The 17500-nt window shown below is 41.0% G+C and overlaps 1 protein-coding gene across 1 annotated transcript in view; it reads right to left on the bottom strand.

The window, feature by feature from the left end:
* The window catches only part of LOC123499813 (zwei Ig domain protein zig-8-like), a 246594-nt gene that overhangs the window by 21056 nt on the left and 208038 nt on the right, over window positions 1-17500 (bottom strand). Inside the window, exon 4 of the mRNA XM_045248305.1 lies at window positions 6249-6385. Coding sequence (XP_045104240.1) covers window positions 6249-6385 — 137 coding nt within the window. The remainder of the gene's footprint in view (window positions 1-6248; window positions 6386-17500) is intronic.

Here is a 17500-nt window from a genome sequence, read left to right as displayed (position 1 = left end):
TCAATACACTTATCTATCGCCTACAATAACTCTATACCCACACCATGCCCTCAAACACCCATTCCTCCATCTCTCTCCGTTTCCTGTCCACTACCCCTGTTCCCATCACGCCCTAGACACACAGCGGGCGGAATTCGTTAAAACCACCGCATATCTGATACTGCAGCGGTGATGGAGCGTCAGGGGGCATAAGGGAGTGTGGTGCGGCTCGTGGTGTGGCGTGTGGCATGTGGCGTGGCGTGTGTTTGCTTTGCGAGTCAGTCAAGAGTATCGGCCGCACGAATGGAGACAGACACGGACAAGAGAGCTATCGAGGCTTAACCCTGGTAGTGGTGTTTCCCAGTGGAGCAGCAGTGAGTGGGATGGCGTGGAGGACTGATACGGTGGCTCTCTGTTGTGTGTGTGTGTGTGTGTGTGTGTGTGTGTGTGTGTGTGTGTGTGTGTGTGTGTGTGTGTAATGTTGTAGATATGTCTCTGGCTTTATCTCTCTGTCACCTTACTCCTCTCTCTCTCTCTCTCTCTCTCTCTCTCTCTCTCTCTCTCTCAACACCTTATTCTTGTTCCATACATATAAAAACAGTATCTTAATTTTCTATGGATATAAGAAATAGTCTCTCGCGTTTTTACTACAGCTTTGTCTTTTTTTTTTTTTGTGTACTAACGACTATCTATACTCTCTCTCTCTCTCTCTCTCTCTCTTGTGTTTGTAGGGGGAGGAGATAAGAGGGAAGGGAAGGAATCGCTTATTTTCTCCTTGTTCATTTTCTCGTCAAAATTTCCTTACACTTTTTTTTCTCATTTCCTTCCACGCTCTCTCTCTCTCTCTCTCTCTCTCTCTCTCTCTCTCTCTCTCTCTCTGGAATCGATGCATTGGGCGGCTTATCTCTCAGGATTGATTTGGGTAACAACGCCATTGGGAGCTCAGAGCACTTATGACCTTACTGGGCTTTGCATTATGGTTGACAGGTGGATGCCAGTGGACAACTATAGTCTGTCTACCTCTAAAGTGGCTCCTCGGTCTGGGTGTAACTACAGTCTGTCTACTCGTAAGGTTTGAACGGTGTCCCAGGGAATGCGTGGTTGTCAGATCTTGAGACAAACCATGAATCCCTCTTTCCTTTAAAAACCCCAAAAAACCCTAAAAACCCCAATAAAACCCCAAAAACTCCTAAAACCCCTCTTGAAGTAGCATTGGATCCCTTTAAATAGCATTGGATCCCTTTCCGCAGCTACAACACGGTTTAAACGGTGTCCCAGGGAATGCGTGGTTGTCAGATCTTGAGGCAAACCGTGAGCTGTCCTAGTAATAAATGCGATGATCAGCAGAAAACAAGTACTATTCACATCAAATCAATTACGTTATCAATTAGCTACAATATGTCTGAAATCCAGGGGGCATTTTAGACTATAGTGGGTTTCAAGCAGCAACATTCCTTTTGGCCCTAACTAAGCTACTTAAACCCTTCAGTACCATGACGCGTTTTCATATTCATTCCGGTTACTATTTTGGCGATTTTATACAACTTTAAAAACATTTGTTAGGATTAGAATAGTAACGACTCTGGCTATTAATCTTTTGACCTCCATAGACCCTTTCTAATGCAAATAAAATCGTCTAATCATACATAAAGATCAAGGTAAATATGCGTCTCAGTATTAAAGGGGTTAAGTACACTAATCTACGTTAACTATATTATTACGTAGAAGTTAGATACTGTATTGATTTATTTTTCACTGCAGGGAATTTTTTCTAACTTTTTTTTACTGTCATTGCTTAGTTGATATTGATAAAAAAGTAAGATTGTAAGGTAGGAACGTACTGGAAGCTGCAAGAACCATTTATATCTTAGTATTGCAGACACACTTTTTCTTGTTGTTACAGTTACTAGTTATCCATAGTAGAGCAATAACAGAAGAACACAAGGGAAAGCTGCAAGAACCATTTATATCATAGTACTGCAGCCACACTATTTCTTGTTCTTCCAGTTACTAGTTATTCTTTGTAGAGTAAGAACAGAAGATCAGAAGGAAAGCTGCATAAAACCAAAACGCGTTCACGTGGCAGTTCCTTTACAAAAACTTACTTCCCCCTCCGATGAACTATAATAACGCAATCCTGAGTTTCTTTTGTGGTTCTAGTGACAGATTAATGATATTTCTACGTTATCAATAGGAAAAACACTTTTGAGAACACTGCTAGTCATTTCTGTGGCCTTTGGAAATAATAGTGATGGGAGAACAAGGCGTTTCAGAATATGGGCTTATAAGTTACACGGAATTTCAGGAGTGTTTTTATGGATCTAGGGATAGATTAACACGATTCCTACATTTGTTAACAGGAGAAATATTCTTGAAAACACGATTAGTCATGTCTGTGGCCTTTTTAATAACTTATACGGGATTTTAAGAGTATTTTTTATGGTTTTACTGACAGAATAACCCGTTTTCTACAAGATCAATAGAAAAAACACTCTTGAGAACACGGTTAGTCATGTCTGTGGACTGTATAATAAGTTACATTGGTTTTAAGAGTATTTTCTATGGTTTTAGTGAGAGAATAACACGGTTTCTACATGATCACCAGGAGACAAATTTTTGAGAACTCGGCTAGTAATTTCTGTGGCCTTTGAAATTAACTTTAGTGAGAGAGCACAACATTTCAGAACATAGGGCTTTTTGATAAATCACACGAGATTTTAAGAGTGTCTTTAAGGTTCTAGTGATAGATTAATCCGGTTTCTACATCATCAACAGGTGAAACACTCTTGAGAACCCGGTTAGTCATCTCTGTGGCCTTTGAAAATAGTAAGGATGAGAGAGAGAGAGAGAGAGAGAGAGAGAGAGAGAGAGAGAGAGAGAGAGAGAGAGAGAGAGAGAGAGAGAGAGAGAGAGAGAGAGAGAGAGAGAGAGAGAGGCGTTTCAGCACAGGGGCCTTGCTTGGGTGGCGCGTGGAAGCCTGGTGGGTGTTGAAATGAAGCAATTGTTGGAGTGTTGTGAATGATAACGAGGGTTTGCTGTCTCTTAATGACTGATTGACAGGAACTATTCGTGTATTGAGCGGTGAATATGCTTCCTAACTGCTTCCATTTCTCTCTGCCTCTCTCTGTCTCTCTGTCTGTTTGTCTGTCTCTCTTATCTTGATTTTCCCTCGTTTGTATTGTCATTCTTTCATTTCACAACTCTCTTTTTTTTAAGTATTAAATTTTTTCTTGTTTTTCTTCCTTTTTTTATTCAATTTTAGTGTTTGGTAGTTTTCTTTTCATTCATTGTGTTCTATTTGTGTTTTCTCAGTTTCTATTTTGTTCTTGTGTTCATTTTTCGTGTCTTTTTTTATTGTCTTTGCATATTCTCTCTCTCTCTCTCTCTCTCTCTCTCTCTCTCTCTCTCTCTATTATACTATCTTCACATCCACTCTTTCTTTGTTTTATTTTTCACTCATCCTCTTTTCCTCCCTATCTAGTTTTTGCTATTTTGCTTTTTATTTCCCATTCTGTCCCAGTCAACCTAACAACCCTTATCTCTATCTCTCTTATCTCTCACTATACGCCCCCAACCCCTCCCACCCCCACCCTCTCCTGCTCCACTATCCCTTACCCCCCCACAGCCTCGCTCGCCCCCTCTCTCCCCCCACCCCCCTTCCCCCAATACAGTAACTCTCCCCAGGGTAAACTTCAACGTAAATTATTCCGATGAAAAATTAGGCTCAGTTCTCTTCGGCTAGGGAAATTATTTTACAGGGGGGGAGAGGGGAGGGGAAGAGGGAGGGGAGGGGCAAACTTTTAGAGGGAAAATTTACTTGCGTGGAATTTACATGGAAGCAGCCTCTCTCTCTCTCTCTCTCTCTCTCTCTCTCTCTCTCTCTAATCGACTACTTTTCTGTTCTTTTTCCTATTTTCTTCGTTTTCCTCTTTTCCTGTTTCCTCCTTCGTTTTCTTTAGTCTCTCTCTCTCTCTCTCTCTCTCTCTCTCTCTCTCTCTCTCTCTCTCTCTCTCTCTCTCTCTCTCTCTCTCTCTCTCTCTCTCTCTCTCTCTCTCTCTCTCTCTCTCTCTCTGGCTCTCTCTCTAACTGTCATCTTCCTCATCGTCTGGCTACCCTCTAACCACCACCATCACCACCACTACCACCACCACCACCACCACGACCATCACCGCACAGTTAGGCCTACGGAGAGCTGAGGACGGTGTTGGTGGAGGAAGGGGAGGTCCCGAAACGCCTCTTTTTCACGAAGCCTTCCCTGAGGAGGAGCCTGATGGAGCCCTGAGGTGGATTCCTGTCATGCCAACCACTCCTAGCAGGGAAAAGGTTTGAGTCTATGAATGGAAGACATGTGATATTGCGAGCTTACATACATACATACATACATACATACATACATACATATATACATAGGACTATATTCTTGGGTCTATGTAGCATCTTATCTCCATTATTTTCAAAGGGGTTTATTGTTGAAGGTAATGTTCGCATGTTGTTTTTCTTTTAGGGTGTTTTTATCTATCTATTTCATTTATTATTTATTATTTATGGTTTCAGTGACGTATTAGGAAGATTTTTGTGTTAGTGAAAGGAGAAATGGTTTCGAGAATCGGACTAATCAACTTCGTGGCTTTTGAAAACAGTCGTGGTGAGAGAAACGTTTCTGAAGACGGGTCATCTATGTACACACACACACACACACACACACACACACACACACACACACAGAGAGGACGCATACAAACATACAAAGAGTAGAACAAACACGCTCTCTTACTTTAGGGAAACGTGCAAACACACACACACACACACACACACACACACACACACACACACACACACACACACACACACACACACACACAATTAATTATTAAGTTAAGCTCTTTGCTCTTCCTTTACCCCCTTTTCCTTCCTCTTTTACTCTCTCCCCTCCCTTCTCCCTCTCCCATTCTTCCCGGAACCTTCACTGATTCATTCTTTCTCTTTCCCCTTTTCCCTTCTTTCCCTCCCTTGCCTATCCGGTTTCCCTGCCAACCTTGTCAATAACCACTAGGCCTCTACATCCATCCCCTGCCAACCCTTCTCTCCCCTCTCTCTATTGTATACACTTTTCTCCCCTCATCTCCCTCTCCCTCTCACCTTTATTCGTCTCCTCTTACCTCACACTTCTCTCCTATGCTTGTTCTCTTCTCTCCCTTCTTCTCTCTGGCTAATCTTTCTTCCCATGTCATGTGTAGTTAACTCTTCTCTTCTTCTCTCTTTCTTCTCCAGTTTTCTTGTTTCTATTCCCTCTCCTCTTCAGTTAATTCCTTTCTTTCTCTCTTCTCTCCAGTTAATTCTCTTTTTTGTCCCCTCTCTCATCTAGTTTAGCCTCCTTTTCTCCTATTTTTCCTCCAGTTAGCTCTCCTTTCCTACCTTCTGTCCCTCCAGGTTTCTATTTTTTCTCCCCTTTCTCTCCAGTTCTCTTGTTTTTCTCCTTTTTTCTCTCCAGTTCTCTTGTTTTCTATTTTTTTCCCTTTTCCCTTTAGTTTTCTCTTTTTCTTTCCTTTCTCTCCAGTTCTCTTGTTTTTTTCTCCCCTTTCCCTCCAGTTTTGTAGTTTCTTCCCCCTTTCCCTCCAGTTCTCTAGTTTCCTCCCGTTTCTCTCTATTTCTCTAGTTTCTTCTCCTTTCTCTCAGTTCTCTAGTTTCCACCCCTTTCCCTTCATTTCTCTAGTTTCCTCTCCTTTCTCTCTATTTCTCTAGTTTCCTCCCCTTTCCTTCCAGTTCTCTAGCTTCCTCCCCTTTCTCTCCAATTTTCTAGTTTCCTCTCATTTCCCCTTTAGTTAACCCTTCCCTCTCCCCTCTCCCCTCTATTTAACCCTTCACTCTTCTCTTCTCTCCAGTTAACCATCTTTCCCTTCCCCTCTCATTCGGACGGAACCAACACCTCTTTACCCTCACACGCCTCACTTCTCTTTCCTTCAGCTTCTTTCTCTTCCTTCCTAACCTCCCACAGACTTACTAACAAACTAGCACACTAATCAACTAAGTAACATCTCGCCTCAATTCACCTCTTTTAGTTAAATTAGGTTGGATTAGGTTTAGATTAGGGTTAGGTTAGGTTAGGTTTACTCCCTCTTTCCGTTCTTCTTCTTCTTCTTCTTCTTCTTCTTCTTTTTAACCTGTTTCGCTTTATCTTGCTTCTAGGTTATGACTTCTTCTCTCCTCTATCACTTACACATTTAGTCTATTTAGTTCACTTTGTTCCTTTCCCTCCCCTCGAGACTCACCACGTGGTCGTCGAGCTGGGCCACGCGGCAGGGCAGGTAGGCAGTCTGTCCCACCGAGGCTGTGATGTTCCTGCTGCCCGGGGAGAGGAAGTAAGGCCCCACGGACACTGCTGGGGATGGCGCCTCGGTCACCTCGCCTGCAGGAGACACGAGGACATGGAGTTAGAGAAGCAGTGGTGGACAGAGAGGGAGTAGTGACAAGGAGGCGTTTTATTGAGCTGTTTTATCGAGTGTGGTGTGATTTTTAGCAACGTGACTTAGTGTGAATATCGACGATGAGAGGTGGAAGTATAGGCAGTGTATAGTAGAGAAATGCGTGTTATTGTAGGAAAAATGCGTGTTCTTGTAGGAGAAATGCGTGTTCTTGTATGCTTAGAATAATGATGAAATAATACGTTAGGTTGTTCTGTTGGCTGTTATACAAGTTAGGAACGTGACAGGATGTGAATATAGACCATGTACGGTAGAATTATAGCCCCTGTAAGGTAGAACTACTGTAGAAACGATTTAAAATGAAGATATAGATGATTTAAGGTGGTTGCCTACTTACTAATGAATTCATATTGTGTGTATTTCTATCTTTTCATTTCTTTTCTTCTTAATTTCCTTCTTTCTCATAAATTTTGCTCTATTTTTTGTCTCCTCAATCACTCCTAACGTCTTTACTTCTTTATTTATCTTTTCCTTCGTCACTTTTATCTTTCCAAAATCCTTCCCTTCTCTTTTCTTATTACAACCGCTTCTCTCATCCTTCCCAATTTTCTTATGTCTCTCTACGTCATTATTTTCTTTCATATTTCCTCGGTTTTGAGTGATATATCTTCTTTTGTTTGCTTTCTTCCACCTCAATCATTCTCAACCTGCCTTTACTTTCCTTCACTTGGTTGTTTCTTTCAATTTTCATCTTAAGTAACACAAATTGCAAACACTGTAAAGGTGCAAATATAAACGACAAACATACACGATATAAAAAGCAAATAGAGGCAAAGTAAAGTAAAAGAAAAACATGGAAAGACGAACGAAAGACAATAGAGAACTGAATGTTTGTTTAATATGACGAGAAGCTTCTGAAAAAAAAAAAAAAATGTGAAAAGGTCTAAACATAAATGACATAAGGAGCAAACATAGACGATATAAAAGGCAAATAAAGGCAAGGTAAAGTAAAAAAAAAAAAAAAGAATGCATAGACGAACGAGGGACAATAGAGAACTGAACTGTGTAAAATGACGAGCAGCTTCTGTAGAAATCACTAGGGAAAGAATGGGGGAGCTTGTAATTAGAGGAGAGACTTGACTGGGAAAAACAAATGTACAGGGATGGGGGATGGGGGAGAGGGAAGAAGGGAGGGACGGAGGGATGGAGGGAGGGAAGGAGGGAGGAAAGGAGGGAGGGAAGGAGGGAGGGAGGGAGGGAAGGAATGAGGAAGGGGTGCATTCAAGGGGGACTAGGGGAAGGAAGGAAGTACATTAAGGATAGGGAATTATGTATCAGAGAGAGAGAGAGAGAGAGAGAGAGAGAGAGAGAGAGAGAGAGAGAGAGAGTTCTGTTCTGATCCGATTACGTATAACTGACTCAAAAAAAATCTATGCATACATACTTTCCCACATTACTTGATTTCCTCGTACAAAAAAAAAAAAAAAAAAAAAATAAACTCGAATAAAACAACATCTCTCTCTCTCTCTCTCTCTCTGTTTGCTGTCTGTCTGTCTGTCTGTCTGTCTGTCTGTCTGTCTCTCTCTCTCTCTCTCTCTCTCCAAGACACTCCTTCTCTAAACATGGATAGCTAACTCTTTTCACTCACTTTAGGGTTGGCAGTCTGGTGGGTCTTTTTTCCCTCGTGTTTTGGTGTCTTTGGCCAGTTCCCCTCTTATGCAAATATGAAAAAATAGACAAATCGATAGAGTACATAAAAAAAACAGACATTATTTTATGGGACTCATTTAAAAGAGGACAGTTTTTGAATTATGTGTGTGTGTGTGTGTGTGTGTCAGAGAGAGAGAGAGAGAGAGAGAGAGAGAGAGAGAGAGAGAGAGAGAGAGAGAGAGAGAGAGCCTACCTCATTACTATTGAAACACGCTACTGCCGGCTTGTCATGACTCCTCTCTCTCATACATTAATTACTCTACCGTGTATGTATGTGTGTATGCACGTAGATATCTGTGCCGCACGTCTGAGCCTCGCCGCGCGGGCACTAGATGGCAGCATGGCGCACAGGCGGATGAGAGCAAGGTGTGAAGAATTACCCATAAGATACAATTCTCTATACACGCCAAAAAATACGTAAATATATGAAATAAAATAAAACGAAAATAAATAAATAAATAAATAAGTAAATAAAACAAATATCAGACAATTACCTCTCTCACATTCCCATTTTTTAAAGTTATTTGCAAATCTTCACTATTTTTTATTCTATTTATACCATGTGGGGTTTCACGGGAATTTATGCGCTAAAGGGGATACTTTTTGAGTTACCTCCTATCTCAAAGCCCACCCGCTAGGAAACCGTTGCCCCGAGTAAGGAAGCCCAACCTACACTCGAACAGTGGACAGGATTCGAACCTGTGCGCTTGGAGACCCCTGGGACCCCAAAGCACGCATGGTTCCACTGTACCACGGCGGCTCGCTATAAGTCAGGAAATTCTCCGGAGTGTTTTGGTTTGACTCGTGACGCCCCAGTGCGTATGAGTCACGAGTAAGCGACAGCAACAGAAGAGTCTGAAAAAATATCTATTTTTTATCTATTTTCTTTTATCAGACCAAATCCCAAAGAAGTGAAAAATGAGGACAGCAACAGATCACCTTGAGCCAAATGATTTCTGTTTCTCTTTTCTCTTCACACCAGTTACTATTTCCTTTCCCCTGTGCTAAACAACCAATACTTGACCGACACTGACTGGGCGAGGCTCTAGATAACTCTAATGAAGGAAAACTAAAAACACACATGCAGGTGGCGAAAAGGCTTCAATTATCCGAGTTACACATTTTCGCAATCAGTAACATCAATAAATTAAACTCAAATTTACACCCGACCCTTTCTCCTTCCTTCCTTCCATCAAACCAAACCGAAGAGAAGTGAAAGGTTAGGACAGGAACAAACATCCGACGCTTCCAAATGATCTCCTTTCTATCTCTATATACTCTCCTTTTATTATCATTTTCCACCGTCTCCCTTTGTTCCGCGAGATGAAATTTCTGGCTGCGCGCGTGCTGTCCGCCCGCCGCCGCCGCCGCCTCCACCTCCCTATCATCTTAACAAAACTCCACCACTTTCTCTAATCACTTCCTTCTGCAGCTCTTGGCGGAGGCGACGAGCCGAGTCTCTTCACCCTTGAGTGATTCTCCTGAGCGACGAGGAGGAGGAGGAGGAGGAGGAGGAGGAGGAGGAGGAGGAGGAGGAGTGGAGTGGATAGTTGGCGTGAAAGAGGACGTGGAGGAGAAGGAAGGAGGAAGGTAAAGAAGGGTGAGAGGAGAGGTAGTCTTCCTTGGAGCGATATATCTTTTTCTTTCCCTCCTCCTCCTCTTCTTCTTCCTCCTCCTTCTCCTCCTGGTCCTCCTCCCCGTGCCGCCATAACCCTCAAAAGGTTTACAGCTTCCAGTTCCAGCGAAAGGAAGTGTAAACTCAGACTAAAAATAATCTTCCGGAGGCTTCGATGTTGTTCTTGCTGGTGCTACTATGCCACCTCCGCCTCCTCCTCCTCCTCCTCCTCCTCCTCCTCCTCCTCCTCTTTCTCTTTTTATTCTTCCGTTTTTCCGTGACTTCATTCTTGTGTTGGTTTCATTTTTACTGTTTGTTCTTGTCCTTCTTTTCTTATTTCCTTCTCTTTTTCTTTCTTTTTCTCTTTCTCCTCTTCTGCATTCCTCAGGTTTTTCTTTCTTTCTTTCTTTCTTGTACATTTTATTCTTGTTCTTGTTATTTTTTCTTTCTTCTGATTTGTGTTCTTTGCTTTTATTCTCCTCTTCTTCCTCCTCTTCTTTTTTCTTCTTCTTCTTTTCTTCTTCCTCCTCCTCCTTCTTCATGTTTGTTTACTACCCTCTTTCCCTTTCTTTGTATATTCTAGTGTTTGTCATATTTTTTTTCTCTGTTTTGATGTGTGTTCTTCTCTTCTTTTATTCTCCTCCTTCTCCACCTCTCCAATCTTTCTCCTCCTCCTCCTCCTCCTCCTCCTCTTCTTCTTCCTCCATCTTTTACTCTCTTTCCTTATTATTTTCTTGTTTTTCTTCTCGATTGCTTCATAAAATTGTTATTATTCTTCTCTTCTTTATATACTCCTCTTCCTTCTCCTCCTCTTTCTTTTCTTCCATGTTTACTTACACTCTTTATCTTCTCTCTCTTTATTTTCTTCCTTTTGTTATGTTTTCATCCCCCTTTTATCTTTTTTGCTCCTCCTCCTCTGCATTCGTTCATTTACCATTATTTTTTCTCTTCCTTTATTCTTGTCTTTTTGTTTTTAGCCTTGTTCTCTTCGTCTACCACAACTACCACCACCACCACCATCACCACTACCATCACCATCTTTTCACCCTTTATTTTTTTCTCCTCCATTTCTGCCTTCATTTATTTACTATTCTTTCTTATCCTTCTTTATATTTTTCTTTCAATTTTTTAGTTTTGTTCTCTTCGTCTAGTCTACCACCACCACCTTCACCACCACCACCTTCATTATTTTCTTCCTTTACTCACATATACTCAGTTTTTTTCCCCTCTTCTTTATTTATTTATTTACAATCCTTTCTCTTCCTTCTTTATTCTTTTCGTTTTGTTCTTGGCCTTGTTTTCTACTTCTACCACCACCACCACCACCACCTTCATGAATTTCTCCCTCTATTCTTATGTTTCCAGTTTTTTTCTCCTCTTTTCATTCATTTATTGACCATCATTTCTTCCCTTTCTTTATATTTTTCTTTTTGTCCTTGGCCTTGTTCTCTTCGTCTACCACCACCACCACCACCACCACCACCTCTTAATAGTTCCTCTTGCCAGTGGTGGAAATCTGTGCAGGCGAGGCGAGGTAGTCTAGTTGGCGCGACTCTTGCCTTTAACGGGATAATAACAATAAGTAGGATGGAAGAGTAGGTAAGAAATTTAATTAGAGGTGTGTGGCAGCAGCTTCTCCTCCTCCTCCTCCTCCTCCTTCAGATATTACCGTGGAGGAGGAGGAGGAAGAGGAGGAGGAAGAGGAGGTGGAGGAGGTTGTGATTACAGTGAAGTTAGCCCAAATCTACTTTTCTCCCGGTTTTCTTTCTCAGATTCACCGTTTTTTGTTATCTTTTCCACATGGTTCTCCTCTTCCCGCCCTCCTCCCGCCATCTTCCCGCCCTCCTCCCGCTGTCCTCCCGCAAGCTCCCGCCGCCGCCTCCCGCTGCTGCCGTAATACCGGAGATACACATACAAAGGGCGAGGACTGCAGTAGGGGCGGGAGGGCATAGGAGGGGGAGGAAGAGGAAAGGGAGGAGGAAGGGGGAATAGAAGGAAGGTCTAGGGAGGAATAGAAGGAAAGAGGGAAAGGTAAGGGAAGGATGAAGGGAGGGGAAGGAGGGAAAACAGACGTGGAGGAGTAACGGAAGGGAAGTAGGAAGGAAAGGAAAGAAAAGGAAAGGAAAGGACGGGAAGGAGGGAAAAATAGGTAAGATGAGGAAATAAAGGGAATAGGAGAGGGAAGGAGGGAAGGAAGGAAACAAGAGGAAAGAAAGAGGAAATGAGGACAGGAGAGAGGAAAGGACAGAAAGGAAGGGAAAAGTAGGTAAAGAAAAGAAGGGAAGAAAGGAAGGAAGGAAGGAAGGAAGGAAGGAAAGACGTAGGGAGAGAAGGAGGAAGGTAGAGAGAGAAGAAAACAGGAGAGAGGAACAAGATAAGAGAGAGGAGAGAGGAAAGAATGGAGAGAAAAAAATGGAACAGAAGGGAAAAATAGGTAAGGAAAGGAAAGATAAGGAGGGAAAAAAGGGAATAGGAGAGGGAAGGAGGGAAGGAAGGAAACAAGAGGAAAGAAAGAGGAAGGGAGGGAAGGAGGAAGGAAAAGAATAGGAAGGATGGGAAAAGTAGGTAAAGAAAAGAAGGGAAGAAAGGAATGAAGGAAGGAAATACGGAAGGAAAGACGTAGGGGAGAGAAGGAGATAGGTAGAGAGAGAAGAAAACAGGGGAGAGGAACAAGATAGCAGAAAAGAGAAGAGAATAGAAGGAGAAAAAAAAATAAATAAAACAGAAGAAAGAATGGAGAGAGAAAAAAAAAAGACAAATAAGTTTCGCTATGAAAATCCTTCTGGAAAAAAAAAAAAAATCCAAGAACATTTTCCTTCCCTGTTCACTCTCATTTTTCCTTTTTGCGAGGCGGAACCGGAGGAGGAAAGTTTACCATCCTCCTTCTCCTTCCTCCTCCTCCTCCTCCTTCCTCCTCCTTGCCAAAGAAAAGAATATGCGTACCTAAATTCGTTGGTTTATTTAGTATGCACAAAAAGTATGACCTCACTTAGCGTCCAGAAAAGTGAGACCCGCTACTAACCTAACCTCACCTCACGTCATTTGCTAGTCAGGAGGAGGAGGAGGAGGAGGAGGAGGAGGAGGAGGAGGAGGAGGAGGAGGAGGAGGAGGAGGAGGAAGAGTTGGTAGTGGGGAAAAAAAGAAACTAAAAGTAGTAGCAAGAATAGTAGGAAGAGGAGGAGGAAGAAGAAGAAGAAGAAGAAAAAGAAAGAAAGAAGAAGAAGAAGAAGAAGAAGAAGAAGAAGAAGAAGAAGAAGAAGAAGAAGAAGAGTAAAAAAATAATAGCAATAATAATAATAATAATAATAATAATAATAATGATAATAATAATAATAATAATAATAATAATAATAATAATAATAATAATAATAATAATAATAATAATAACAATACTAATAACAATAACATATATATAATAATAATAATAAGAAGAAGACAACGACGACGACGAAGAAGAAGAAGGGTAAAGAGTTCTGGCACACGAGCGGCGAGGGAAGGGAAGTATTGGTCTGCCAGCCACTTAACAATTCATAGCTGAGTTTGAAGAAGGCGCTAAACTGTATAAATATGCTAAGAGGTCACCAGGCAAGTTGACGTGGATATTAGAATTTGTCACGGGCCGCAGCTTTCAGAGTTGGATAAGCCACTAACCCACCCACCAACTCACCCACACGCCAGGAAAAGTTAAGAGGGATCAAAGGACGAAGAAAAATAAGAAAAGTAATGGAAAAATATACTAGGAAGAAATGAAACTAAATAAAAAGACTGTGAAAAGTTGAGAAAGTTTAGGCATAAGAAAGGAAAGAAGAAGGAAAATGTACTATTATTGAAAAAAAAATGGAGATTGAAAAAGATGAATAGGTAGAGAGATATATAGATAGGTGAAGAAGGATTGATTGGGAGAAAGGAAAGGAGAAAATAAATTACCCCAAAAAACTGAAGGATATTGAAAGAAAATGAAGAAATAAAGGGATATATAGAAAAGTGAAGGACTGAATGAAAGATGGAAAGGAGAAGGAATTATATATCGAAAAATACAGAAGGAAATTGAAAGGAAATAAATAAATAAAAGAATATGTAGAAATGTGCAGGACTGAATAGAAGAAAGAAAAGGAGAAGAAAATATATTACCTCGAAATACTGAAGGAGAATGAAAGAAAATAAAGCAATAGAGGGATATATAGGAAAGTGAAGGACTGAATGGGAGATGGAAAGAAAGTAAAAATATATTACCCAAAAATACTGAAGGGAATTGAAAGAAATAGAGAAATAGAGATAGGAGTGTTTAAAAAAAAAGATTGAGGCGGAAGGAAAGGAAAAAAACAAACAATAATGTATTTGTATTAGTAAAACAGAAAATAGAGAGAAACAGAGATAAAAGGAAAGAATAGAGAAACTGAGAATAAATGGAGGAGAACATAAACAAAAGAAAATCATAAACAGGAAAGAAAATAATAACATATAAAGACATGACAAAACTAGGAAGGATGAAAGAAGTGAATCTAATGAAAAAAAAGAAGGAAATGATTCTAGAAGAGGAAAAAAATGATGAAGGACTGGGAAATAAACGTAGACAGACACATAAGAAAATTAGGAAGAATGAGAGAAGTGGATCTAATAAAAAAGAAAAGGAAAAGATACAAGAAGGAAAAAAATGACGAAGGACAGGGTAAAAAAGAAGATATGAACCAATAAACAGTTGAAAGAGAAAATAAGACAAAATATAAGGAAAGAAAATTTAGAAGGAAAGAAATGAAAAAAAGGTTAAAATGCACATAAAATAAATGAATATATAAAAAAAAAACATGGAAGAACTCAGAGCAATACGGAAGAAAGGAGAAATAGGTGAAAGAAAGAGAAAAAAGAGAAAAATACACGAGAATAAAAAGAAATAAACAAAAGAAAAGGAAGACAGAAAAAAATAAGAAAAGAAAGTTGAAAAAAAAATGACAAGAAACTAAAAAAAAAAAAAAATAAAGAAGATAGATAGACAGGATAGAAAGAAATAAAGGAGAGGAAAATAGGAAAGCAAAAAAAAAAAAAGAAGTAGGGAAGAGAAAGAAGAAATAAAGAATTAGAGAAAAACAGAAATAAAAAGAATGCGAATATATAGAAAAAAAAATTGAGGAGCAAAAATTAGAGAGAATAAATAAATGAAGGTAATCAAAGAAAAAAGTCGAGAGGGAAACAAATGAAGAAGAAGAAGAAGAAGAAGAAGAAGAAGAAGAAGAAGAAGAGGGTAATGAAGAAGGATGGATGAATTAAGAGTTAAGAAGTCAAGAAAAGATTAGCCAAGAAGTAAACACAAACTGATAAAAAAGATAAGAGAAAGAACAAAGGAAAGAAGGAATGAAGGTAGGAAAGAAGGAAGGAAAGAAGAAAAGATGTTAGGAATAAGGGAATGGATGAAGGAAGGTAAGAATAAAGGAAAAAAAGGAAGGAAGGAAGGAAGGAAAGAAGGAGAGAAGTTAAGAATAAAGGAAGGAAAGAAGGAAGATAGAAAGAAAGGAAGGAAGGAGGGAAGAATAAAGGAATGAATAAAAGAAGAAAAGAAGGAAGGAAGAAAGAAAGAGGAAAAAATAAAGGAAGGAAGGAAGGAAGAAATAAAAGAATGAATGAAGGAACAAAAGAAAGAAGAAAGGAAAGACTTAATATAGACGAATTAGGAGAAAAAAAAGAAAGTTGGGATCGATGAAAGGGAGATGAAAGGGAAAGAGAAGTTAATGAAGAAGGAAAGAAGGAAGGAAGAAAAGAAGGAACGAAGGAAGGAAAGGAGGAAGAAGCAAGATTGAATAAACGAAAGATGAGAGAGGTAAAGGAGAAGGAGAAGTTAATGGAAGGAGAGAAGAAATCATGAGAAACAGAGATAAATAAAAAGAACAAAGTATAAAGGAAAAGAGAGATAAAAGAAGGAAAGGAATAGAAGGAAAGGAGATGCAAAAAGTAAACGAAAGAAAATGAATGGAAAAGAAAACGATCAATTCTTTTTCCAACATTTTATTAACTGAATCGAGGTTGTTTATTTTCTTTTGCCACTCTCTCTCTCTCTCTCTCTCTCTCTCTCTCTCTCTCTCTCTCTCTCTCTCTCTCTCTCTCTCTCTCTCTCTCTCTCTCTCTCTCTCTCCTTTCTTGTGGTTTTCCTGCCCCTATTCTTTCTCCACTCTTAGTTCTCCTCCTCCTCCTCCTCCTCCTCCTCCTCCTCCTCCTCCTCCTCCTCCTCCTATATATCTGCATTTGTTTTTTCTTCATACTATTTCTTTTCCTTCATGTTCCTACCACCCCCTCCTTCTCCTCCTCCTCTTCCCCGATCTCTTCTTCTTCTTCTTCTTCTTCTTCTTCTTCTTCTTCTTCTTCTTCTTCTTTTCCTCCTCCTCCTCCTCCTGCTCCTCTTCGAATCTGGAGAGACGCGCGTGTGAGGTCCTTCAACATACCTCCTCCTCCTCCTCCTCCTCCTCCTCTTCCCACCCCTCTCACCAAAACCATTATCTCCACAGGCAGCTTCCTCCTCCTTCTCCTCCCTCCCCTCCTCCTCCTCCTCCTCCTCCTCCTCTTCTCACAAAACGGTCCTCTTCTCAACACCAAATCGAGGAAGGAAGGAGGAAAAAAACGAAGGAGGAAAAAAACATCCATCTTCCTTTCCTCGACAAACATTCCAGTTCCTCCTTCTCTTCCTCCTCCTCCTCCTCCTCCTCCTCCTCCTCCTCCTCCTCCTCCTTCTGTTGCTATTAATATTACTTCCACTATTTCAACTTTTTTCCCACTTTCACCAACCTCTCTCTCTCTCTCTCTCTCTCTCTCTCTCTCTCTCTCTCTCTCTCTCTCTCTCTCTCTCTTTCAATTCTTCCCTCCATTCCTTCTCCTTCTGTCACACTCTTGCAATGACTTTCAATTTCTCTCTCTCTCTCTCTCTCTCTCTCTCTCTCTCTCTCTCTCTCTCCCTCCCAACTCCTCTTCTTGTGGTTTTCCTGCCTCTATTCTTCCTCCACTCTTAGTTCTCCTCCTCCTCCTCCTCCTCCTCCTCCTCCTCCTCCTCCTCCTCCTCCTCCTCCTTCTCTCCTGTCCTGTCCTGTCTCTCTTATCAGTAGCCAGTTAGAAGTAGTTACCATAAAGCCTCGAAAGAACCAAGAGGTCTGTTGCTGTTTGGCTTTTCTTTGTATTCCTTTGTATTCCTTCTCTTTCTCTTCTCCTCCCATCCCTCATTCATTTTCTTTAGACCAACATCTCTTTTCTTCTCCATGTCATTCCTGTTTCCCCTACCTCCCCTCTCTCTCTCTCTCTCTCTCTTGTCTCCTCCTCCTTTCCCTCCTCCAACTACTTATGTATTTCTTCTCTATAACTCCTCCTCCTCTCCTCCTCCTCTTCCTCCTTCTCGTTCTGCCATTACCACTACTACTATTACTGCTGTCTCCCTTTCCTCCTCCTCCTCCTCCTCCTCCTCCTCCTCCCTCACCACCGCCGCTGTTAACCTGAGGCCGCAGGATGGATGGCGCCTGTCTGAGGAAGGGGAAAGGAAGTTCTCTCTCCGTTCTCCTTGGAAGCGAAGGACGAATGGTAAGTCAGTCAGCGCTTGTGTGATTTTTTCTTTCCTAACGTCTCCCTTCCAAACTGTTACTTTCTCCTTCCTTCTCTCCCTTGCTTGTGACGAGTGAGGGAAGAACTGGGTGGGTGGTGGTGGTGGTGGTGGTGGTGGTGGTGGTGGTGGTAGTGGTAGTGGTAAGATGGATGAAGGACTGGGAGGAAGGTAAAGGACGGTTTGGGGGGAAAGAAGAAAGTG

Source organism: Portunus trituberculatus, chromosome 50 (genome assembly GCF_017591435.1).
Source record: "Portunus trituberculatus isolate SZX2019 chromosome 50, ASM1759143v1, whole genome shotgun sequence".
NCBI classification, from domain to species: Eukaryota; Metazoa; Arthropoda; class Malacostraca; order Decapoda; family Portunidae; genus Portunus; species Portunus trituberculatus.
The sequence above is the reverse complement of the archived record's forward strand: the minus strand, read 5'-3'. Positions and strand labels throughout refer to the sequence as shown.